The sequence below is a fragment of the Drosophila grimshawi genome, unplaced genomic scaffold (assembly GCF_018153295.1).
Source record: "Drosophila grimshawi isolate 15287-2541.00 unplaced genomic scaffold, ASM1815329v1 contig_1377, whole genome shotgun sequence".
In the NCBI taxonomy this organism is placed as follows: domain Eukaryota; kingdom Metazoa; phylum Arthropoda; class Insecta; order Diptera; family Drosophilidae; genus Drosophila; species Drosophila grimshawi.
This window is the reverse complement of record NW_025062900.1, coordinates 13,275,691-13,297,755: the sequence shown is the minus strand read 5'-3', so window position 1 is coordinate 13,297,755 and position 22,065 is coordinate 13,275,691. Positions and strand designations below refer to the sequence as shown.

The following is a 22,065-nucleotide window of genomic DNA, read 5'->3' as shown; positions in this document are numbered from 1 at the left end:
AGTTTTATCATATAAACAATTCGTTTTGTTACCAATTTTTAGTATTCTTAGTTTAATTAGCATATAAATTGAACTGCGCTTAGCCGCATTTAACGACAAGACGCACAACTAAGCAGAAAACGTAAAGAGGAATCACATCAGTTACCAACAAAACCGCATCTCGTAAAAATGCCAAGTGAAATAATTACACTACAGCTGGGCCAATGCGGCAATCAAAGTATGTAGAATTTGTGGTTCTGAGTGACAGGATACTCTTAATTTAAGACCTCTATCTTCAGTTGGCTTTGAGTTTTGGAAGCGGCTGTGCCTGGAACATGGCATCTCACCGAGCGGCGTGCTGGAAGACTTTGCAACTGATGGCATGGATCGAAAGGATGTGTTCTTCTATCAGGCGGATGATGATCACTATATACCACGGGCAGTGCTGCTAGATTTGGAGCCACGTGTTATAAACACCATTATGACATCTGCTTACTCCAAGGTGAGTAGCCATCTTGTCAGGCGTTCTTAAATTGCAATTCGATTCAAATTTTATTCAGCTTTACAATCCTGAGAACGTATATCTGTCCAAGCATGGCGGCGGTGCTGGCAACAACTGGGCATCCGGTTACGGTCAGGGCGACAAATTGCAGGAGGAGATTTTTGACATAATCGACCGCGAGGCGGACGGAAGCGATTCGCTTGAAGGTTTTGTTCTCTGTCATTCTATTGCTGGCGGCACGGGCTCGGGTATGGGCTCATTCCTAATGGAACGCCTGGCAGATCGCTATCCCAAGAAACTCATTCAAACATACAGCGTGTTTCCAAATCAGGACGAGATTAGCGATGTTGTCGTGCAACCATACAACTCAATGTTGACCCTCCGTCGCCTGACCACCGCTGCGGACAGCGTCGTCGTACTGGACAATACGGCTCTTAATCGCATTGCCTGCGATCGTTTGCACATACAAAATCCAACCTTTACACAGATCAATACTCTAGTCTCGACTATCATGAGTGTGAGCACAACGACGCTGCGTTATCCGTCGTACATGAACAATAATCTCATTGGCCTCACGGCACCATTAATACCAACACCTCAGCTCCACTTCCTGATGACTGGCTACACACCTCTGACCAGCGACTCGAATCTCAGTAACAATGTGAGTTAAGTGCAAATGATATAATCGATATCTATAAATAGTTAACATATTATTTAAGGTAACGAATAATAATTTATTACTTTACTGCATTTGTTTTATCCTTATCATTTTCAATTGCACATAAAAATCAATTCTATTTCAGAATTTAACACTTCAACACTATATCAATTTTGGTTCTTTATCTATATCATTATAATTTTTTAATTTTTCATTTCATTTCATTCAATAATGTTCATAAAACAATTATTATAGCATAATCCCTTGTCTTCGCATCAGGCCGTTAACGTGCGCAAGACCACCGTGCTGGACGTGATGCGCCGTTTGCTGCAACCAAAGAACATGATGGTGTCCACCGGCCCGGACAAAAGCAATCATCATTGCTACATCTCCATATTGAACATCATACAGGGCGAGGTGGATCCGACACAGGTGCACAAATCGCTGCAGCGCATACGTGAGCGCAAATTGGCACAGTTTATACCGTGGGGTCCGACGTCCATACAGGTGGCGCTATCCCGCTCTTCGCCATACGTGCAAAGCAGCCATCGTGTCTCGGGCTTGATGCTGGCCAATCATACAAGCATCTGCTCGCTGTTCGAGCGCACCTTGAGCCAATATGATAAGCTGCGAAAGCGTGGCGCATTCCTGGATCAATTTCGTCGCGAGGATATCTTCAAGGATGATCTGAACGAATTGGACGAGTCGCGAGAGATCGTGGATGGTCTCGTGCAAGAGTACGAAGCGGCCACGCGCATGAACTACTTGGAGTTTTCGGCGAACAAACGTGATCCCAAAGTGGATGGCGATGCACGATCTGAGGAACCCAAATCGATGAATAGCGTCGGTTTTTAAGCCGAATAACAATTACTTGTGCCATATGCGTACCATGATCAAAGTATTCTTCACTTGCTCGAATATATATTTATATATAATTATTTACATTTACATTATGTGTAATTATTTACAAATTATTGACACGAAAGGATTCAAAATCCTTCAAGTATTTAATCAGCATAAATTGTTTTAACTACATACTTACATATATACGTGTAAATGTTATTAAAAGTAAGAGCTTTTATGTTTGCACATTTTGTCATTTTATGCTAATTAAAATGTGCACAAAAAATAAACAGAAATCGCCTTTTATTTAGACTCCTGAACAGGCAAATTTATGGATATTAAACTAGAAAACGGACCAAATGTTCGAAAAAGCGGCTTAGTTTCAATGGATTGTTAACTTATCGATATATTGTGGTGGCTGGTCGATAAATTGGTATTCAAACATTTCACATGTGAATGGCATCAACTGCTCTGGCTAACATTATTCTAATCTCCAGTCCAATCTTTTCCGGATTCAATTTAATTTAAAATCAATATGAGTCAGCGAGGAAATTTTCTTAGATGACTACTTCTACATTAACTTTTTTCTAAGTTAAAAAAAAAGTAGTCTGCTATATAATAACATTGCAACAATTGTTGAAATTGCATTTGTCTATGCGTATGCTTGTGAATGGTGCTGCATCTTCCATTTGTTCGTAAACAGCTTCAATGAACCCAAATGCACCTGTTGAGATTGCAAGCCCAGGGCTGCCAGCACAAATCTCCACATTCGCAGTGCTTGACCTGGAAACGTCGAATTTGCCAGTGCATAACCGTAATCGGGTTAGCATCACCGAACTTTGCATCTACGCATTCGATCCTGCAGTTTTAAAAGGCAGCGCAGAAACGCAGGAGGAGCTGCAAACACTGGGCAGGATTTCATCACCGATCCTCACGAATAGGGTACCAGAGCCGCCGAGAGTAATGCACAAGCTTAATTTACTATTCCAGCCGTCAATGATGGTGCATCCGGACGCAGAGAGAGTCACAGGTTAAAGAAAACTAAGTTCACTCATTTACGCAAACTTGCAAATTACTCAATATGATTATTTTGTTTTTGACAGGTTTAAATAACTACATACTGGAACGCGAATCAAAGCTGGACGAGAACGCGGCCCATATTGTATTGAAATTCTTGGAGCATTTGCCCCCACCAGTTTGTCTGGTGGCACATAATGGCTGGGAGTTTGATTTTCCCATTGTTAGGAACGTATTTGAGAAGTTAAAGTTGAATTCACCCCCATCCATTCTGTGTGTGGACTCGTTGCGCGCCTTTATGGAAATCGATGATAAACTATCAGTGAAAAATGAGGATTTACCGCCTAATTTTAATATTGAACCGAAGCAGACATCAGAATCAAACACAAACTGGCAGGCAGTTAACGAAACAACACCGAAGCGACCAATTCTGTCGCAAGAAAATGCTAGTCTCAAGCGCAAGATTTTAAACGATGAAGATGACGATAAAGATGCAGACACAATTTGTTCGGATGCCAAGCGTAGTTCAGGAGACTTGCGAGTACGCCGACAACTATTCACTGGCCTGAAATGTGCGCAAACTAAACGTTATCCACCACGCGGACGGTATAGATTATCCCATCTATATGAACGCACATTCGAGCAGCCGGCAGAAAATTGTCATCAAGCTGAAGCGGATGTAATAATGCTCACAAGGCTCATTCAACGCTATGGTGTTGATTTTCTTGCATTTGCCGAGGAGCAAGCCATTCCATTCAAAGATGTTGTACCACTTGGTAGCAAGTCTTCAAAATAGTATTCATTTTTGGTGTACACGTTGCAAGCCATTCCATTCAAAGTTGGTGTACCACTTGTCTTCTTCTATGCAGTATAAATTTTAAATACAGAACACCTGCGTGATTATTTGAAAGTGTTAATATTTTTAAATAGCGCAATATATTTTTATATTTGAACATTTTTATATTTTACAATTAAATATATTTACATTTAAAATTAAATTTTTTTCAATAAACATTGGTGGAATTTATTAATCCTAATATCTCTTGTTTGCAGTAGATTTTTGGATCGTTCGTTATTACATAAATTGATAATTATAAGCGAATTTTTTTTAAATAAATGTTTTTTTAATTACATAGAAGAAGATCTGTTGGTCTTTCAGAATCATTTTTTAGATTCCGAAAGACCTTTTGTGATTAAATTCAGTTTAACTGATAGTCTCAATTCTCTAGTGAGCTGTGCGATACATGTATAAAATATGCAATTCAAACTCCAAGAAATTACAATTTTTATTTGTGAATTTATTCTGGACGAGCTGCAGTGGGCAGAAGATGTGTATCGATGATTTCTTTTTCAAACGAAAGACTGCTGCCCATTAGTAACGTATTTAACCGAAAGTGCTTCATAGTTTGGATAAATTTAGAAACATAATTTCGATAAGTTGCCAATCTCATCAACTTTCGATGAAATGCTATTTATAAAGATAAATATATCGATAGGCATATATTCACTGTGTGCTCGATAGTTTGTACACTCACAATTATATGTACGCAATTCGATAAGTCAATGGAAAGTGCTCCCAAATCAGCTGTTCCCAAACAAAGAATCAGAACAATTTACGTTGCGAAAAACGGCACAGATAAAACGAACAAAGATCAAAATACAACAAGTACTAGTGAAATCACAAGCAGATAGGTACATAATTTGACACACACGACACTTTCCAAAAAGCACTGAGAATATCAGAAATCAGTGAATTATGAATTTATCCTTCGCTGGCTGCGGTTTCCTCGGCATTTATCATGTCGGTGTGGCCGTCTGTTTTAAGAATTATGCGCCGCATCTATTGCTAGAGAAAATAGGTGGGGCATCGGCTGGCTCGCTGGCCGCTTGCTGTCTGCTGTGCGATCTGCCCCTGGGCAGCATGACATCCGACTTCTTTCGGGTGGTGAACGAAGCGCGACGCCATTCGCTAGGCCCTTTCAGTCCGTCGTTCAACATACAGACCTGCCTGCTCGAGGGTCTACAGAAGCATCTGCCCGACGATGCACACAAGCGTGTCAATGGACGCCTACACATCTCGCTGACAAGCGTCTTCGATGGCCAGAACGTGATCATATCGGAGTTTGAGTCGCGCGAGGAGGTTTTGCAAGCGCTGCTCTGCGCCTGTTTTATACCTGGCTTCTCTGGCATTTTGCCACCTCGTTTTCGTGGAGTGCGGTACATGGACGGCGCCTTTTCGAACAATCTACCGATTCTGGACGAGAACACAATCACGGTTAGTCCCTTCTGTGGCGAAAGTGATATCTGTCCACGCGACCAAAGCTCGCAGTTGTTTCACTTTAATTGGGCCAACACAAGCATTGAGATTTCGCGGCAAAACGTCAACCGATTTGTGCGCATTCTGTTTCCGCCGCGACCCGAGTTCCTCTCCAAATTCTGCCAGCAGGGCTTCGATGATGCACTGCAATTTCTACATCGCAATAATCTAATCAACTGCAGACGATGCGTTGCTGTTCAGTCGACATTTGTTGTATCGGAAGCAATAGCACAGCCACCTGAATTCGATCCAGAGTGCCATGAGTGTAAAAAGCATAGAAAGGTATGTATGACAATAAATATATGGCTTGATAATTCCTCGAATTGAAGACCCTTCGTTAATATATATTTACATTCGCGTGAGCATTGTTTATGTATTTATGTATTATTTTGAACCAATCCTATTTAATCTCTATAATTTTCAATGTACATATGTATATCAGTTGTTTGTATTTTATTATATTTATATTGTGACAAATGTCTTTTTGTTTACCAACTTTTTTATGAGTTCTATTTAATTTAATTGACCTGTGTATAATTCTCGGCATGCAATAATTTTCTTGAATTTTGGCAGGACGCTTTGAGTTCAAATATGCCGCAGACAGTGCTCGATGTAATACAGGACTACATTGAGCAGGCAAATAAGGGATTAGCCAACTGGATCTTCAGGCATCGTGGCATTAAATTGCTCTCGCTGCCAGCAACAGTTCCAATGGACTTTTTGCTGGCTACCGTATACAAAATCACCAGCCTGACACCAAAACTGACGAAGCAAGTGCGACAACTGGTAGCCCAGTTCAATACTGCCATTCAAATGCGACTCTTTAGTAAATTTACGCTCTACGATCCGCCACATTTTGATGCCACAGGCCTGCTGCACTCCAGTCGCTTATATGGGCCGCGTGTTTCGATACTCGTTGATGAGTGGTAAGTGGGTCCTTTATATTTTTGCTTACGTATTCTTATCAAATATAACTTTTAATTTACAGTGGCGCCACACCACTGAATGTGGATGTTGATAATTTCGAACATGTTCTGAAAATGAGCACGCATAATGACGCATTATATGCCTACTACTACACCGATAATAGCACTAATCAGGTCAAAGTGACCGAAATTTTTGATTATGATGAAATGACGGAAAATGGTGAACTGGGTACAGATTTACAGCTATATGAAGGCTCTGTCGAGGATCATCCGAATCCTCGCCAGCCACATTCACACAATGCAGTCGTCAGCGAATGGAATGGGGTCGAGTCCGGTCAGTACACACGGTCATGTTAGTTCACCGGATCATCAGTTATCAAATCCATTTAGCTTCATAAAAATCACTAAGACATTTCTTACAGTACAAATAATGCCCACCACACCTGAATTACACGATGTCGCATTTTAAAGCATTCGAACTCGCACACATACAGCTACGAATTGGCAAATCATAAACGATTAAACAATAGTTCATATCATTTGTCAGGTATATTTGGCACATTTCCATATCAATAGCCACGGGTAGTTTTTGGATCCATCTGATTTGCTCTTATTATTTTCCGAACATAATCGAATAACTTTACGATTTTTAATAATACTTCTGTTTTACAGACTTTTTCATAGACGCTCACACGCCAAATGCGACAGAATCGTCTCTATCGGGAGTGCCAGAGTCGCCGTACTTCAACACCTTTAATATCGAACACAATTCGGCAGAATTTAATGATCCAACGACCGATCAAAATTCGATCAGAACGTCGACAAATAACAACGATTTGTGTATAGAAATTGAATGAGCGGTCCCCACATGACACTCAGATTCGAATTTGTAATGTAACAATTCCAAAGCGGCTCCTAGCCAAGCGAAGAGCTTTGTAGCTTTCCGTTAGATTTAAACTTTCATATAACCGTAGTACGAAATCGTATATATGTTTGTATCTCTGTAATTTTACTTTACATAATCTCTTGGCTTCGTCAATTTTTGTGCTGCAGCGTGCATATCATTAAACGTTGCTTTATCCTCCTCATGTATTTAAAGCCTTGTATCAAATCCATGTTAAATGTTACTTAAATATACCAAATAAACAAAAATATACATTTTTATTTACTAATTTAAAAGAATAGACCATGCTAACTGTGAATGCAAAAGTAAGCTGCACAAGTAATTTTCGATCCTTTTGTCCTGCACAATATTATGTTGCACAGACAAATGTGGCATCTGTTGAGTTAACCTCGTATATTGCCATTATACTAGCAAAGGCAAGTATGCTAAAAACTATATAGGCAAACGTTATCAGTGCGAAACTATAAGCGTAATCTGGCACTGCGTGGCCTCATCACTATCTTGAACTCCCAGTCTACATATATTCTGTAAGGCTTAGCTGATCTGTACTACTTATTATTTGATTATAAGTATACACATATATATGTGCCGCTTGGGGTACGTCCGGTGCAGAACAAAATCAAGAAAGAAAAAAATAACGAACGGCACGACGTAGATAACATACCCTTCCAGACCGTAGTCAATGTGCCCACCACATATGCTGAAATTATAAAACCCATGCCTAAGGTGAATTCAAAATTATCAAATTTGTAGAAGTTATGACAACAATAACTGTAAAAATCTATTCATGAATGCAATTCTTTTAGTTTGAATTTACTGTACTCATTATTCCCGCACCTTTCGATCGTATTGAATAATCGAACATGTAATGCAATATGTTTTATAATTTAATAATTTACATATTTATATACTTCAGACACTACAATATACGTTATATACCTAGTATTATATAGTTTAAAGTTAACTACATTACATACACGTCTTCTCCGGCGGTATCTCTATATATGGTATATAAAAGTGCAGATGCACAGACATAGAAACGAATTCTTGCACTTTGCTTTAATTATTACGTTTTGATAATTAACATAATTGCTTTATTCATTGTTGTATTTATAAATATAGTGAGAATTGTTTTATATTTTAAAAGCTTTCAAAAGACTTGTTAAATAGGCGTATGCACGAAATTAACTGTACAGTATAAAAAGAGGCTTAATGAACAAAACTTAAAGCCTATACTTTTGCTTTATACAAGGTAAATTGTAATTTTTAGCTTATTTACGTGAATTTGCCTGAATTACCGCCATTTATACAATGTGCGGTTCATTTTTTCCCTTATATATAGTAGATTTTATAAGTAGCTGCTTTATATTACTTGTACAAATGTTTACCTATTAATGGTAACTAATGTATATCATTTATATATCCATAAGTGCTTCTGCTTCTGTATTTGTGTGTGTGTGTGTAGTGTGTGTGTCTGTGTTGATTTGCGTGTGTTGTGTCAAGATCGTTATGACAAAGACTAATCAATTAGCTGCGTTCGACACAGACACCACAGCCAAGCTTAAAACGAACCTAATCTAATGTATTTACAATTGCTGCTGATGACGCTTACTCCTCAGTCCTCTCACGTCTGAGTGCGTCGCTCGTATTCGCTGCGTCTGTAGTCAGCGGGATAGTCGCGCGGCTTGACCGGATAGCCGCGTGGTTCATTTCGATAGCCTGGCGGCGGTGGCGGCAATCCGGCAATGCCATTCGGCACATAGTAATTGGGCGGCAGGTAATGGCTCGAGTAGGCGGCGTGCGACGGCAGGACGGAGTATCTGCATAAGAAATATCATACAATTTTTATAAATCACAGAAAATAAAACAATCAGAATGATGAATGGTACAATTGGACCTCGCCGACAGCGATATGCTCTCATCATAATTGAATAACTGAACAAATCGAAAGAAAAGTTAACAAATCAAGGAGATATCGTATTTGTTGTGCGATATGCGTTATCTGCGATATTTGATGTTGACAACATCACATTAATTATCAATTTAAAAGTGCATCGAGAGTCGTTCAAGTTTCGAACTAATTGCTACTTAGCAAGTAATTCGCATTTTTCCAATTAAATTTAAAAATTATCAGCACAATTTCAACTAAATATAATTATATATATTTAATGGCAGACCTGAGGAATTTGTTGCTTTCAACTCACCTGCGCTCGCCTGGTCGCCGTTCGCGATCACGCTCGCGATGATCCCGGTGATAACCACCGCCGGCAGCACCACCACCTCCTCCGCTGCGCTGATAAACCACCGGATCATATCGTTCGCGCTTGTAATCAAAGTTGTACCTGTACACAGTCAATGAAAAAAAAAGGTTTATCACAAAAATATTCAATTGTGCAGCATTTTGCTGCATTGTGCTGCACATACCGATCACGCCAGCGGTCCATCTCTGCCGGGTAGCTGAAGCCCACGGGAGGCGGCTCGAAGCGCCGACTGCTGCCAATAGTTGATGGCGAGTTAAGACCCGAGCGACGTGAGCTGCTGCCCTCGTAGCCGCTGGATGCACCCCCGCCTCCGCCGCTGGCATAGTAATCATCGCCTCTGTGATGCTTCTTGTCATGGCTGCCATGGCGTGAGGAGGCCGTCGCCGCATCCATGTTGAGGCGCTTGAACGACATTGACTTGAGGTTGTCGCTGATACCAGCACTGCTCATGGGCATGCCGCCCATGCTGCCACCTTCCGCATCGTCTTCATCGCGTTTTCTTTTGATCGGCGAATCGCTGGCAAAGCGTCGAGCTGACTTTTCCTCGGCAGGAGCACCGGAGGAATAGCGTCCCTGCCGCTCCTTATCCTTGTCCTTTTTCTTCTTTTTACCACTCTTGTCGCGCTCCTTCTCTTTGTCAACGGTAGCTCCATTTTCGGTACGTGCTCGCTTCGATTTGCCGCCATCGGAGGTTGCCGAATCCTTCGGAGTGTCCGCTTGCGTCTGCTGTTTGAGCGCATTCTTATAGATCTTGAACAGTCGCTTAGCATCCAGTTCCGTAAATTTGGACACAAAGTACCACAGATTGCTGCGCCACTCCTTCTTCTCGGTCTCCCCATATGGCTGCAGACACACATCAATCTGTCGCCCGATCTGGAACAGACAATCCCGTGTATGCTGCAATTGATCCTGATCGGACAAACTGATATCGGGCTGATCGAGTGCCTTCAGCGCTTTCTTCACCGGTCGCATCTTCTCCTTGCATTCATTGAATATGCTGGGATCCAGATCGCCCAGCACTTCCAGGGCTCTGGGCTCGTTGTTTGCCGTAAAATGCATGGGCTTGTTGCCATTGTTGTCTGATGCGCTTGTTTTCTTGCTGCGCCCCTTGGATTTCTTCTTTTTCTGTTGTGTGCTAGCATGCTCCACGGCCGCAGATGTCGCTATGGGAGAGGCAACAATGCTGCTGCCATCTGCCGCCTGCCTGGCTATGTTGTCGCCCGGCAGCGAGGTGCTGCCCTCCTGCTCGGTAGCAGCCTCTTTACTCTCCGGCGTGCTGACAGCTGTTGTGCTCGAGTTGAGATTGGTTTTCAGCTTTCGCGGTCGTCGCTGACGTCGCTTCTCGCCTTTCGTTAGTTCCACATTCTTCTTGATGATCTTGAGCAGGTACTCGGCTCGGGACTGCAAGTGCTTCGCCTGTGGCTTCCGCGTATCGTTGAGCAGTATCTTTTCGCTGAGCTTAAGGGTCGGATCGAGCTTCATTTGCTCCCAGGAGCCAATGCCGTATTGATAAATGCCACGCAGCAAGTGGGTATCCTCATCGGCGCCCCACTCCACATCGAAGTTGGCCGAACGCGTCTTAATATTGAACGTCCACTGCTGTCGCTCGTGCGCCGCGCTCGGCAGGAGCTCATTGAGCGGCTGCAGCTCCTCCTCGCAGGCGAGCAGCGTTTTCGCATTGAACGACACGCCGCCCAGCTTCACCGAGTATGTGGCGCGTGTGCGTCGTTGTTTGTTGTTGTTGTTGCCCGACTGCTGCTCCTCGTCCTTGACAGTCTTGATCTCTTCCTCCTTGTGCTCGTCTAGGAACTGCACGCAACGATCATGCAGCATTTCGCCAATGCGCTTCAATTCGGCCAGCGGTTTCTCCTGCAGCTCCGCATCGCATGCAATCGCCTCCAGTCGCAGCAGCGGAGCCGGAAACTTCTTATAGCTGCGTATAAAGCGACGTAGCTCGGCATCGGTAAATCCATTGATTTTCTCTTTCATTGCGGGACGGCCACGTTTGCGCTGCCTACCCTCGTCGCCGCCGCCGCCGCTGGCATCGGAGCCCAGCTCATAATCCGAATCGGCTGAGTCGTCACCCTGCTGCTTGGAGCGTGCACCACTTTTGGCTGTGCCCCGTTTGCCGGCATCGTTTTTATTGGCGGTGGCGGTTTTGCGACGCGGCGGCAGGTACAAATCTTCCATTTCCTTGGCACGCTCCTCATCCTCGATGACCTTGCGGAAGCCCTCGGGTATAATGTCGTCCCAATCCTTGCTGTCATCCTCCTCATCGGCTGCCTGCTGATCCTTACCCGCCGTTTCGTTCGGCTCGTCCTCCTGGAATGCAGCAATGCTGGCCACCTTGAACGCGGAAAGCAGATCATCGCCGGGCATTTCGGGATCTTCGTTGCGGGTCTCGGCGCGTCGCAGTATTTCATCGATATCGCAAACGAGCTCCTCCTCGTGCTCCTGCTCGTCCTTGAACAGCTCTTCGGCGCCAAATTTGAGTATGGCCGACAAGTCGTCTTTGTTGAAGGGATTCGAATTGGAGGAATGACCATTCCCGCTCTTATCCAGCACCGTGCGTCCCGTGGTATCCATGCGTTGTATCACCAAATGATCGAGCACCATTTTCTGCTTGGCCCGTTCCACAATCTGCTCCTCGACGGAGCGTGCAGTGACCAGACGATATATGTTCACCTGATTCTTTTGGCCAATGCGATGGGCACGCGCCTGCGCCTGCAAATCATTCTGCGGATTCCAATCCGAATCAAATATAATGACCGTATCGGCTGTGGCCAAATTAATGCCCAGACCCCCAGCCCGTGTTGACAGCAGAAAGCAAAAATCCTGACTTCCCTCAGCATTGAAATGATCGAGCGCCTGCCGTCGCATCTCACCCTTTATGCTGCCATCCAGGCGCTGGAACGAAAAGTGCCTCTTCTGCAGATAATCAGCGAGCACGTCCAACATGCGAACCATCTGGGAAAAGATGAGGACACGATGGCCCGTATCCTTGAGCTTGCACAGGAGCTTGTCCAAGAGCACCAGCTTGCCCGAGCCCTTGAGCAGCGTCTGAAGCGCCTCGTCCTGCTGCAGGCCGAACAGCTCAAACTCTGAGGGTCGGATGAGCGCTGCATGATTGCAGCACTTTTTCAGCTCGATGACAATGTTAAGGAAGGTGGAGGTGGAACCTCGTTTGCCTTTGCGTAAGGCATCAAAATTTTTGGTCAGAATCCATTTGTAATACTGCTTCTGCAGCGATGTCATCTCCACGCGAAGTATCTGCTCTACCTTGGCGGGCAGCGATTTCTCCACATCCTTCTTCACACGCCGCAGTATGTACGGCTCGAGCTGTTGATGGAGACGCGTATAGCCCTTATCCTCGGCATTACCATGCTGCAGCTCAAAGTTCTCCCACGTATCGAATTTGGCGGGCATAATGAAGTGCAGCAGCGCCCACAGCTCCTTGAGCGAATTTTGCAGGGGTGTGCCCGTAATGAGCAATCGATGATTTGTCTCGAACTCCTTGAGCGACTTGTACAACAGCGAGTCATCGTTCTTCAGGCGATGCGCCTCATCCACCAGCAATGCCGCCCACTGGAGTGCGCCCAAATATTGCTTGTCCTTCAGCACAATCTCATAGGTGGTCAGTATACAATTGAATTTCAGTCTTTTCGAGCCCTCAAACTGCCACTCGTACTGATGAATGAGCTCACGCGACTTCACATCGCCCAGGTAGGTGACCACATTCATGTCGGGCGCCCACAAATCAAACTCACGCTGCCAGGCGGTCATTGTACTGAGCGGCACCACGCATAAAAATGGACCGTATAAGTGATGGATCTTGAATAGCGAATAGAGAAAGCATATGGTCTGAATGGTCTTGCCCAGACCCATTTCGTCGGCCAATATGACCGAATTCTCCTTGCACCACGAATGCAGCAGCCAGTTGAGACCATCCATTTGATAGTCTCGGAGCGTGAGACCCTCCGCCAGGAATTCTGGCTGTAATTTGATACGTGAAAATTTAGGACGATATTTGATCACACGACAGTGACGCGATGGTGTCCATTTGGAGTTTTCTCGCTCGGTAAACTGCTCCACGCAGCGCTGCCATTTGCGCAGCACAAGTGCCGCATCCTCCCATGTGGACTCGGCATACGGCAACGATTGCCATTTGCAGAAGAACTCCTCGCTGCCGTCATCGGGTTTGGTGCCGCGTGCAATAATCCTATCCACATTGTTGTATGATTTGAGCAGATCATGCTGCAGCTCCAGTTGGCACTCAAAGTAATCAATGTCCTCGGGCCCGGCATAGCGACGCCAGCACGCTGTATCCTGCTCCTTTTTAATGAAATTGTCCAGCTTTTTCATGCCCTTGGCCTTCATGTCTCGGAGCGTCGTCTCCGACTCCCAGGTATTGTGTATGTAGCTCCAACCCTTCCATTTGATCAGGAATTGCACCTCTGACGCATCATCTGAGGCGTCATCGAAACCGGCATTCGGATCGCACCCACTCTCCTCGATGGCATAAATCGTTGTCTGATTGCCGGTGCAGCCCTTCTTGCCGACACGCTGTGCAAGTATGCGTTCAATGGTCTCGCACTTCTCGTCTTCCTCAGCAGCAGCCGCATTCGCCGCCGCCTGACTCTCATCGTATTCAAATTCTAGCAGATCCTCTGAGTCGGTAGCTTCGTTCTCAGACGTCTCTTTGTAACTGACAGCAGCGGCGGTGCGACGAGTTGCACAGCTAATTTTCAAGCGTTGCACATATAACACCGTTCACATATTGTCTTATAGTTTTGGGATATGAACTCACCGTTTGCTTGCGTCATCATCATCGCTGTCCTCGGAACTGAAGGGTTTCACACGGCGTCGCTGCTGCTGTTGTTGTGACTGTTTGTTGCTGCCGGAGCGGGCATTGCACTTGCGCTTCTGTGATCCAAACGGCACCTCATCGCTGTCAGCGTCGTCGCTCTCATCGCTCTCGTCCGAGTCCCAACTGTTGTGTTTGGGATTAAAGGTTTTCAAATGAAATAGTTATATCAATATCATTATATACTAATCGAAAGCAAAACACCCAAATTGAATCGATTTTAATGAAAAGATTTTGGTTCTTTATGATTTATGATTCTTGCAATCGAACTTGCACTAAATAAAAATAACTTACTTTTGCTTTTTCTTCTTTTTGGCAGGCTGTGGTCGCTTCGATTTGTCTGCAGCTTGTGGCGGTCCTCTGCGCGGCTGCCGCGTGGATCGCTGAGGTCTGTAATCATCCTCCTCATCCTCCTGAACAATATTAGGAGAGTAAATGAAAAGCTCATATCTGGGTGACAAGCATTAAGAACTTACGCTACTGCTACTGCTGCTGGAGGATGTGGGCGAGGCATTGGCGGAGCTGTCACTGGCATCATCTTCATCGACGCTGGCTTCGCTGGCGGCCTGCGATTGTGTCGGCTGCTGCACTTCATCATCAGCATCCTCATCATCATCGTCATCGTCATCCTCCTCGATAGCCTTTGGCAAGGTTGTGGCCGAGGAACTGCTACTGCTACTCGTGTGCAATTTATTGCTGCTGCTGGTGTTATTGTTATTTGTTCCATCTGGCTCGCCCTCGGCCTCCGGCTCAGAGTCGGAATCACTGGCGCTGGACCCAGCACTGGAGCTGTCATCTTCATTCCCATCCGTAAAGCCATTTGTTTTGGTATCTGCTTGAGCGGCCGCTGCAGTTGGTGGAAAACCAGCCACCGCCGTTTTGGCAACCGTTGGCGGAGAGCTGCGTCCATCGCTGGAATTACCTGAGGAACTGTCCGAATCGGAGTCGGAACCGGAAGAGCCACTTCCACTGCCGCTTCCACTGCCACTGACATCTTCACGTGTGTCATCTTGTTCGTCTGAGCCTATACTTTGAGACGATTCATTGAGTGCCTGTGTGAAACAAGAATGACAAAATTGTATTAAGCCTGCAATCCGTTTTGGAACCACTTCAAATGTCACTGAATTATTTTAAGAGATACACCAAACCACGCTATAACTTTCCAAACCCGAACTCAAACTTAGTTGTATTCGTAAATCGTTTCCCAAAATCAAAATAAATGAAGCCCACGATTCGTCAACCAGAATCCCAAACCAGAAATGTTTACAAAACTATAAGAATGAGGAAAGAATTCTAAACCACGATTAATATGTCTTGAGAGACAGTTCGTAGATCCCATAACTATTCTGCTGAACAATATACAGTTTCCAGTTTCCCAATTCGGACTCGAATCAAGTTCGTAAAAGACGGATAATCCTCTCCAGAATATAGATGCACTTCAATTTAGTTTAAAATTTTCTATACAGAATTCCGGAAGAGCTTTAATTAGGTTGATGTTAAATCACACCAACGATAAACTGTATAATGATACAGAGATATTACTGGAACTTGACGTAATCCTCTCCAGCTTTCCACAGGAACATGTTCTGATTAATCTCATATCCATAAAGTTTCTAGTCTTCAAAATGATTTAGGAACTCCGATAACTTACCACACACTCTTGTAATAAGTCGAAGCATAATTTAACGATTTGTAAAGAGTAAAGTGACTAAAAACACACTTAATCCTGTCCAGAAACAGAAGCAATACAAGAATCCTCGAAAATACTTCCAAAACTCACATAAAATGATGGAATAGTGGCTGTTGCCTCTGTTGAGAATGTAAAATATTTGCCTTGTGTTGCAAAGCAAAACACAGATGTGTACAGCATATATATGGCCAATCCTTTCCAGAAATGCAGTTTGTAGTCTAACAAAAGCGTTTTTTACTTGAAAATATCCAAAGTTAATGGTTTCTACTCGTTGTCAGCCATCGGTACACAGGTCTACTACACAGAAATGGGTGAAAATACCCTTTATACAGGATCCTGACCAGAAAAGACGGTAAAACCATCAGAAATACGCGGATTTCTTGCTTCTGAAGGAGTTTTCTTGGTCAAAACACACCAGGTTCTTGAAAAAATACGATGGTATTAGGCCACAATTGCTTGAAATATGTTTTTATACAAAAATTAGTTGAAAACAAGGTTATTTCCTTAGCAGTTCTCTTTTGGCGGGCTGATTGCCACTGAAAATTGGCCAGAAATCCATGGATTGGAGCACGAGGAAAACTTTGCACCTGACAAAATGTGATTACGTAATCGATGAAAATTTTCAATTGCCACTGGAATTGTACGAAAATAATGCATTTTAGTGCATTTTCGATGCGGCATTCAATGAAAACAAACCGAAATGCCCAAATTCAAACGAATTTTGCGAAAATGGGTACCCAATGGATTTCCAAAAAATTGATACTGGCTGCCACGTTGGATCCTCAGGCATCGTTTGGCGTTGTTAAAATGTTGAAACACCGTTGGATAAAGTGTGATTTAGGCACTTTTAGGCAAAAAGCCACTCTGGCTAACGCACCAATTGCCGTACAAGTGACGGAGTCTCAAACGGGGGGGACACCTCTTGGGTCCATCTATGTGACTTTTGCTTGCCACACCCACAAAAGTTGTGTTGAAATTGATGACACAGTTTTTGAGAATTATACTCACACGACGACTTGAATTCGTTTGACTAATAACGGTTTGTTTCGAATGATTAAAAGTTTTCATAGTTTCTTGTTATTTTTTTTACTCTTACACGACGTTCACTGTCACAGCTTTTTCAAGGCCTACTTACCTGGCTCATTATATTTTCGTGGAAGCACACTGAGTTGCCTTGTAGCGCTCATTAAACATGCAATACACTTGTTAACGGTTCTAATGAATGTTTATTTTGTTTCTTAAAATGAGCCACTTGTTTTTAAATGCAGTTTTCAACTACATAAAAGATGTTCACGTCGTCTTAGTCTATTACTGTAAAAAATACGCCATTTTGTTTTACGCAAAGTTGCATTACAGCAAGCATTTATCGAATTCACCAGAGTTGCATTATGCGATAGCTTCATCGCATCCTACACACCTGTTTCCGATTATTACCAGCTGATTATGTATCGGACAGCAGTACAACAAGATCAAGTTGGCAGTCCCACGACAATTACACTTACGCATACGATTTTCGATCCATCTATTTTCAATATATTTTTGTGTTTTTGCCTTTGAAACTGCCCGAATCGCAGCATGTAGCTCTTGTGCATACATATAAACGAGTACATAATGAAAGAAGTGGGCATTGCGCTGCCCAAATCGCGCGGCGTTGGCGTGGGCATTGTGGGCGCATTTCTGCTTATTTTCATTTTCTACTACTTTTATGGGGGTTACATGACACTTACGCTCTTTGCAGTCATTCTATTACGTATGTAGACGATAACAAATCTGCCATGGGTCTTACTAAAGTCTTTCTCCACTTACAGTCATTTTCTACCATGCACAAGACCTGCTCTTGTATCATCCGGACTTGCCAACAAACTCACGCATTTATGTACCCATCCCAACCATGCATAATCTGCCACATCTTACCGTTAGCATTAAGACGCCCGATGATGTGACGTTGCACGCCTTCTGGATCAGTCAGCCCGCGGAGCGTTGTAAATCGGTGCCCACATTGCTCTACTTCCATGGCAACGCTGGCAACATGGGGCATCGGATGCAAAATGTAATGCGTGTGAATCGAATAAGATTTTGTTAGTCTTGCATTAATGTTGATTTCTTGATTTCTAGGTCTGGGGCATTTATCATCATCTCCATTGTAACATCTTGATGGTCGAGTATCGTGGCTACGGCCTATCGACGGGCGTACCTTCGGAACGTGGCCTGGTCACAGATGCACGCGCTGCAATTGATTATTTGCAAACACGGCACGACCTGGATCATTCACAGCTTATACTCTTTGGTCGTTCATTGGGCGGCGCCGTTGTAATTGATGCTGCCGCCGATACTGTCTATGGCCAAAAACTGATGTGTGCCATTGTGGAAAATACGTTCACCAGCATACGTGATATGGCCGTGGAGCTGGTGCATCCAACTGTGAAATACATACCAAATCTACTATATAAAAATAAGGTGATTCATAGAGAGTTCTTTACCAATTTCATATTTATATCATATCATATCTGTTACTCCCTTTCAGTATCATTCACTTAATAAGATAAGCAAGTGCTCGGTACCTTTTCTATTTATATCGGGCCTTGCGGATAACCTTGTGCCACCGCACATGATGCGTGCCTTGTATAATAATTGCGGTAGCGAACAGAAGCGTATGATTGAGCTCCCGGGAGGCTCACACAACGACACCTGGATAGTGGATGGGTAAGCTATTTAAAATCTGCAATAAATTCGTTTGTATTTAACACATTTTGTAAGGATTTCATATCAAAAGAAGTTATGTACTTTCTTTAATTCATTTAATTTAATCTCCAATCGATTTTGCAGTTACTACCAGAGTATTGGAGGCTTTTTGCTTGAGCTACAACAACAGCCATCTCCGTTGCAAAAACCGCCGGAAAAGAGCAATGTTTGGATAGAACTGGAACATAAAATTATTGATGTTTAATCCCCATTCTGTATACACTCCCTCACACAAAAGTGTTCTATTGACTGTGTTAACACTGCGTTGCTATACTACTAATATCAGATCAGTGTTTTATAAATCTGAAGTGTGCACTTAGGTTAAGCTATTTTAGGCGCTTGTAGTTGTGTTTATGGAGATAACAAGCATTGTGTGCTGTGGGTTCCATATTTTAAATGTTAAACTACTTATGTATTTTAGAATAATTGTTAAAAATTAAAGAAAGAATTAGCTTTAGGTTAGCCTTAAATCTAAATCAGGTTCCGCAAATGCTAAAACAATAAATTATTTTTAAACTTAAAGCAGCTAAAAACCACTAAATTCTTCACCACTACTACAATTTAACACGAAGTCTTCATCATCATCATCATCGCTGGCCAATGTCTTCTTGGCTTTCCGTTTGGAGTCCGACAGTTCCTCGTCCTCGTCTGTTGTTGTAGCTGCTGGCTTGGCCTCTGCCTGTGAGCGATGATGGAAGACAAAAGAAACGCATTTACTCGCAGTCCAAGCCTGGGAGAGTATAGTATCGGGAAGGCCGCGATTATTGGAGCAGTGAAACCACTGCGATAAATGGGAGGTGCAATCGGTGTTGTCTGCCGGTGGCTGTCTTTGCACATCTTGGAAACATCGCTTACACTTAAGTCTACAACAGAAAACATAAAAATATATATTCAAAATGACAAATGCAAAATATAATTAAAAGTTCACCCACTTGTTGTGCGTGTCGGATAGCACATTGGCCTCGAAGCTAAACAAATCCTTGAGATCATCGCGTGTGAAATGCTTCTCCACCGACTCATTATTGTCTATAATTGTGCTCGATAACGATTTCTTATGCGTCTGTCGCTGCAGTATTTTCTCCTCAATGGAGCCACTCTGTGGGATTCGTGAAATGAATTGAAAATTGGAGAAGTAGCATTTTTTATCATCAAACTTACCGCCACCAGGCGATAGATGTAGCACGGTTTCTTCTGGCCATCACGCCAGACACGGGCCATGGCCTGCTCATCGTTAGCCGGATTCCAGTCGGGATCAAACATAAACAAGCGATTGGCGCCAATCAAATTTAAACCGCAACCACCCGCTTTGCTGCTGAGCATAAACAGGAAACAGTCCGAGCTGGGATCATTGAACCTGTCCACAACTTTCGAGCGCTTCTTAATCGTCATGGTGCCATCCAGACGCACATAGCTGTATTTGCGCTTGCGCGCCAGCTGCTCGAACAGATCCAGCGTCTGTGTATAGTTCGAGATGAGCACCACTTTGTCATCGCTATTGGCGCGTATGGCAGCCAGCATGAAATCCAGTAGCATAAACTTTCCACTCAGCTCCGGATTGATGTCTCTATAAATGGACGGACAAACATTAATGATATGCGGAGATTTTGATGGTTTCGTACCCACTTCGGTTTGTAGTTGGCCGGAAGCACATTCTGTGAGTTCTCGAAGCCTTTTTCACGGGCAGCCAACTTTTCGTAGATTAGATCCGGATGATTGCACAATTTCTTGAGTGTGGTAATATCCGACAAGGCCGTCAATGATGTCTTCTCGTTACAATCTATAAATATTAAAACAATCATTAATTATATGCTGTATAACTATTGAAGTTGATGAATTTGACTGACTTAGTAACGCTATTTCGAATCAGAGAAGTTTATTAAGTGAATTTGGAGCTGGGTTTTCGATCTTTAATTGCGCAGAACCTGTTAACAACTTACCTGCCAGGCTGCGACACACCTGATCCGATTTGAGAAAGTTCGTATAGATCTGAAGCTGCACCGCTGTTAGCTTGGCACAGACGACCATTTCAAACTTAACCGGCAAATATTTGGTTAGAATCTGATTGGTGCGACGTATGATGCACTGATTGACCAAACCAATTAGCTCTTGTGTCTTGAGCAGCGCACGCTCGCGTTCCGTATCCGTGGAGTCGGCATTCTGACCGCGCAGAATGGCATTCTCGAAGTTACGCTTAAAATCCGTGGCAGTGCCAAGCATCTCCGGATTGACGAAGTTCACCAAACTGAAATATTCGGTCAGATCGTTTTGTATCGGAGTGCCGGAGAGTAGAACGCGTCGCTTGGTCTTGAGACCCATGAGGGCCTGATAGGTCAGATTGTCGCTGTTCTTCAGCCGATGGCCCTCATCGCAGATAACCATGCCCACTTCCGTTTTGCAGAGTATGTGCGCATAGAGCCGAAATGTCTCGTAGCTGATGAGGAGCACGGGTGTGCCACAGCGGGTCGACGTGTTCATGGCAAACTGTTCGAGAGTGCGAGTCGTTTCCTCTTTGGAGCCACCCTCCATGGCCAGGCAGTGCATGCGACCATGCAGCCACTTGGTGAACTCCTTCTCCCAGTTCTTTACCAACGATGAAGGCGACACCACAATGGCCTTCGATATGGTTGGCTTACAATCGGCGCTCTGGCGTAGCAGCGTCCATGTCAATGTGACGCACTGCAACGTCTTGCCCAGACCCATCTCATCGGCCATTATGCAGCCATTGAAACTACCACGTTTCCCCTCCACACACTCGTACATGAAGCGCACACCCTCGCGCTGATGTGGACGCAACACGTTGCTTAGCAGCGGATCCACGACGACATGCACCTGCAGCTTGCTGGGATCGAGGGACATGCGTTCGTGTTCCGTGTAGACTGGCGGCGTAAACAGTACCAGAGCATTGCAGGCTAGAGGATCGTGTAGCGCCCGGCGCACTATTGAGCGACGCACACCCAACGAACGATTGCCACCGTAATCCGGCACATAGTTGGCTATAGGCACCTTGAATTTGCGTGCCAGCACTTTGGCAATGGCCTGCTCATATTCACTGTTGGCCGTGAATCGTATGGGCAGCGGTAGCTCCACAATATTGGTGGCATCGCGCAGAGCGCTTTGGCGTTTCTCCAGCTCCTGTTGGCAAGCGCGTTTGTTTTTCTTAAGCAATGGCGGTGTGAAGGCATCCTTTGATTTGATGCGAACCCCCAATCGTTGGCTGGGCGCCAAGCTGCGCCTCTGCAAGATACAAAATTAAAATGGTTTAGTCTAAGTGCAATTTAGGCGCATAAATATTTACCATTTTAGTCAATCAATTTCTAAGCACTTTTAAAAGCGCGGGGGCATCAGCTGTTAAGCAGATGTTT

The 22,065-nt window shown here is 44.0% G+C and overlaps 6 protein-coding genes across 9 annotated transcripts; 4 read left to right on the top strand and 2 right to left on the bottom strand.

Moving 5' to 3' along the window:
* Positions 1-41: 41 nt before the first annotated feature.
* LOC6562259 (tubulin gamma-1 chain) lies at positions 42-2,081 on the top strand. Of its 2 annotated transcripts, none has more exons than XM_001988258.3 (4): positions 42-217; positions 279-481; positions 540-1,142; positions 1,419-2,081. In XM_001988258.3, exons 1-4 carry the CDS (start codon positions 169-171, stop codon positions 1,992-1,994), a joined length of 1,431 nt encoding a protein of 476 aa, XP_001988294.1. In that variant the 5' UTR covers positions 42-168; the 3' UTR covers positions 1,995-2,081. The 2 variants fall into 2 exon arrangements, with proteins under 2 accessions (XP_001988294.1, XP_032591609.1); XM_032735718.2 differs by having other exon boundaries at positions 1,395-2,081.
* A 441-nt stretch (positions 2,082-2,522) lies between these two features.
* LOC6561485 (three-prime repair exonuclease 1) lies at positions 2,523-3,947 on the top strand. Its single transcript, XM_001988259.2, has 2 exons — positions 2,523-3,012; positions 3,086-3,947. The coding sequence occupies exons 1-2, from the start codon at positions 2,691-2,693 to the stop codon at positions 3,793-3,795; spliced, it is 1,032 nt and encodes a 343-aa protein (XP_001988295.1). The 5' UTR covers positions 2,523-2,690; the 3' UTR covers positions 3,796-3,947.
* A 590-nt stretch (positions 3,948-4,537) lies between these two features.
* Positions 4,538-7,418, top strand: LOC6561486 (1-acylglycerol-3-phosphate O-acyltransferase Pnpla3). Of its 3 annotated transcripts, none has more exons than XR_004365067.1 (5): positions 4,579-5,598; positions 5,890-6,242; positions 6,305-6,594; positions 6,665-6,789; positions 6,915-6,981. XR_004365067.1 is itself a non-coding variant. In XM_032735719.1 (4 exons), exons 1-4 carry the CDS (start codon positions 4,756-4,758, stop codon positions 7,097-7,099), a joined length of 1,653 nt encoding a protein of 550 aa, XP_032591610.1. In that variant the 5' UTR covers positions 4,538-4,755; the 3' UTR covers positions 7,100-7,418. The 3 variants fall into 3 exon arrangements, 1 of the variants encoding a protein (XP_032591610.1); XR_004365068.2 differs by having other exon boundaries at positions 4,580-5,598; positions 6,305-6,576; XM_032735719.1 differs by lacking the exon at positions 6,665-6,789 and having other exon boundaries at positions 4,538-5,598; positions 6,305-6,576; positions 6,915-7,418.
* A 599-nt stretch (positions 7,419-8,017) lies between these two features.
* Positions 8,018-17,215, bottom strand: LOC6562417 (chromodomain-helicase-DNA-binding protein 1). The gene is made up of 7 exons (XM_001988261.2): positions 17,097-17,215; positions 14,748-15,323; positions 14,566-14,684; positions 14,215-14,397; positions 9,571-14,145; positions 9,351-9,488; positions 8,018-8,966 (listed from the first exon to the last, which is right to left on the bottom strand). The coding sequence occupies exons 1-7, from the start codon at positions 17,103-17,105 to the stop codon at positions 8,771-8,773; spliced, it is 5,796 nt and encodes a 1,931-aa protein (XP_001988297.1). The 5' UTR covers positions 17,106-17,215; the 3' UTR covers positions 8,018-8,770.
* A 210-nt stretch (positions 17,216-17,425) lies between these two features.
* On the top strand, positions 17,426-18,908 carry LOC6562418 (protein ABHD13). Its single transcript, XM_001988262.3, has 5 exons — positions 17,426-17,711; positions 17,770-18,011; positions 18,077-18,418; positions 18,486-18,664; positions 18,788-18,908. Exons 1-5 carry the CDS (start codon positions 17,573-17,575, stop codon positions 18,906-18,908), a joined length of 1,023 nt encoding a protein of 340 aa, XP_001988298.1. The 5' UTR covers positions 17,426-17,572.
* LOC6562163 (DNA repair and recombination protein RAD54-like) lies at positions 18,743-22,023 on the bottom strand. The gene is made up of 6 exons (XM_001988263.2): positions 21,999-22,023; positions 20,641-21,937; positions 20,327-20,480; positions 19,862-20,267; positions 19,636-19,799; positions 18,743-19,566 (listed from the first exon to the last, which is right to left on the bottom strand). The coding sequence occupies exons 1-6, from the start codon at positions 21,999-22,001 to the stop codon at positions 19,230-19,232; spliced, it is 2,361 nt and encodes a 786-aa protein (XP_001988299.1). The 5' UTR covers positions 22,002-22,023; the 3' UTR covers positions 18,743-19,229.
* Between the last annotated feature and the right edge of the window lie 42 nt (positions 22,024-22,065).

Coding starts and splice junctions, on each gene's coding strand:
- LOC6562259 (XM_032735718.2), top strand. CDS start 169: ATGCCAAGTGAAATAATTACACTACAGCTGGGCCAATGCGGCAATCAA. Junction 218..278: donor GGGCCAATGCGGCAATCAAA/GTATGTAGAATT, acceptor CTCTATCTTCAG/TTGGCTTTGAGTTTTGGAAG. Junction 482..539: donor TGACATCTGCTTACTCCAAG/GTGAGTAGCCAT, acceptor AATTTTATTCAG/CTTTACAATCCTGAGAACGT.
- LOC6561485 (XM_001988259.2), top strand. CDS start 2,691: ATGAACCCAAATGCACCTGTTGAGATTGCAAGCCCAGGGCTGCCAGCA. Junction 3,013..3,085: donor GGACGCAGAGAGAGTCACAG/GTTAAAGAAAAC, acceptor TGTTTTTGACAG/GTTTAAATAACTACATACTG.
- LOC6561486 (XM_032735719.1), top strand. CDS start 4,756: ATGAATTTATCCTTCGCTGGCTGCGGTTTCCTCGGCATTTATCATGTC. Junction 5,599..5,889: donor AGTGTAAAAAGCATAGAAAG/GTATGTATGACA, acceptor GAATTTTGGCAG/GACGCTTTGAGTTCAAATAT. Junction 6,577..6,914: donor ATGGAATGGGGTCGAGTCCG/GTCAGTACACAC, acceptor TCTGTTTTACAG/ACTTTTTCATAGACGCTCAC.
- LOC6562417 (XM_001988261.2), bottom strand. Junction 9,489..9,570: donor ATGGACCGCTGGCGTGATCG/GTATGTGCAGCA, acceptor GACTGTGTACAG/GTACAACTTTGATTACAAGC. Junction 8,967..9,350: donor CGGCGACCAGGCGAGCGCAG/GTGAGTTGAAAG, acceptor TTTCTTATGCAG/ATACTCCGTCCTGCCGTCGC.
- LOC6562418 (XM_001988262.3), top strand. CDS start 17,573: ATGAAAGAAGTGGGCATTGCGCTGCCCAAATCGCGCGGCGTTGGCGTG. Junction 18,012..18,076: donor TGGGGCATCGGATGCAAAAT/GTAATGCGTGTG, acceptor CTTGATTTCTAG/GTCTGGGGCATTTATCATCA. Junction 18,665..18,787: donor GACACCTGGATAGTGGATGG/GTAAGCTATTTA, acceptor TCGATTTTGCAG/TTACTACCAGAGTATTGGAG.
- LOC6562163 (XM_001988263.2), bottom strand. Junction 20,268..20,326: donor CCGGCCAACTACAAACCGAA/GTGGGTACGAAA, acceptor GTCCATTTATAG/AGACATCAATCCGGAGCTGA. Junction 19,800..19,861: donor ACATCTATCGCCTGGTGGCG/GTAAGTTTGATG, acceptor CGAATCCCACAG/AGTGGCTCCATTGAGGAGAA.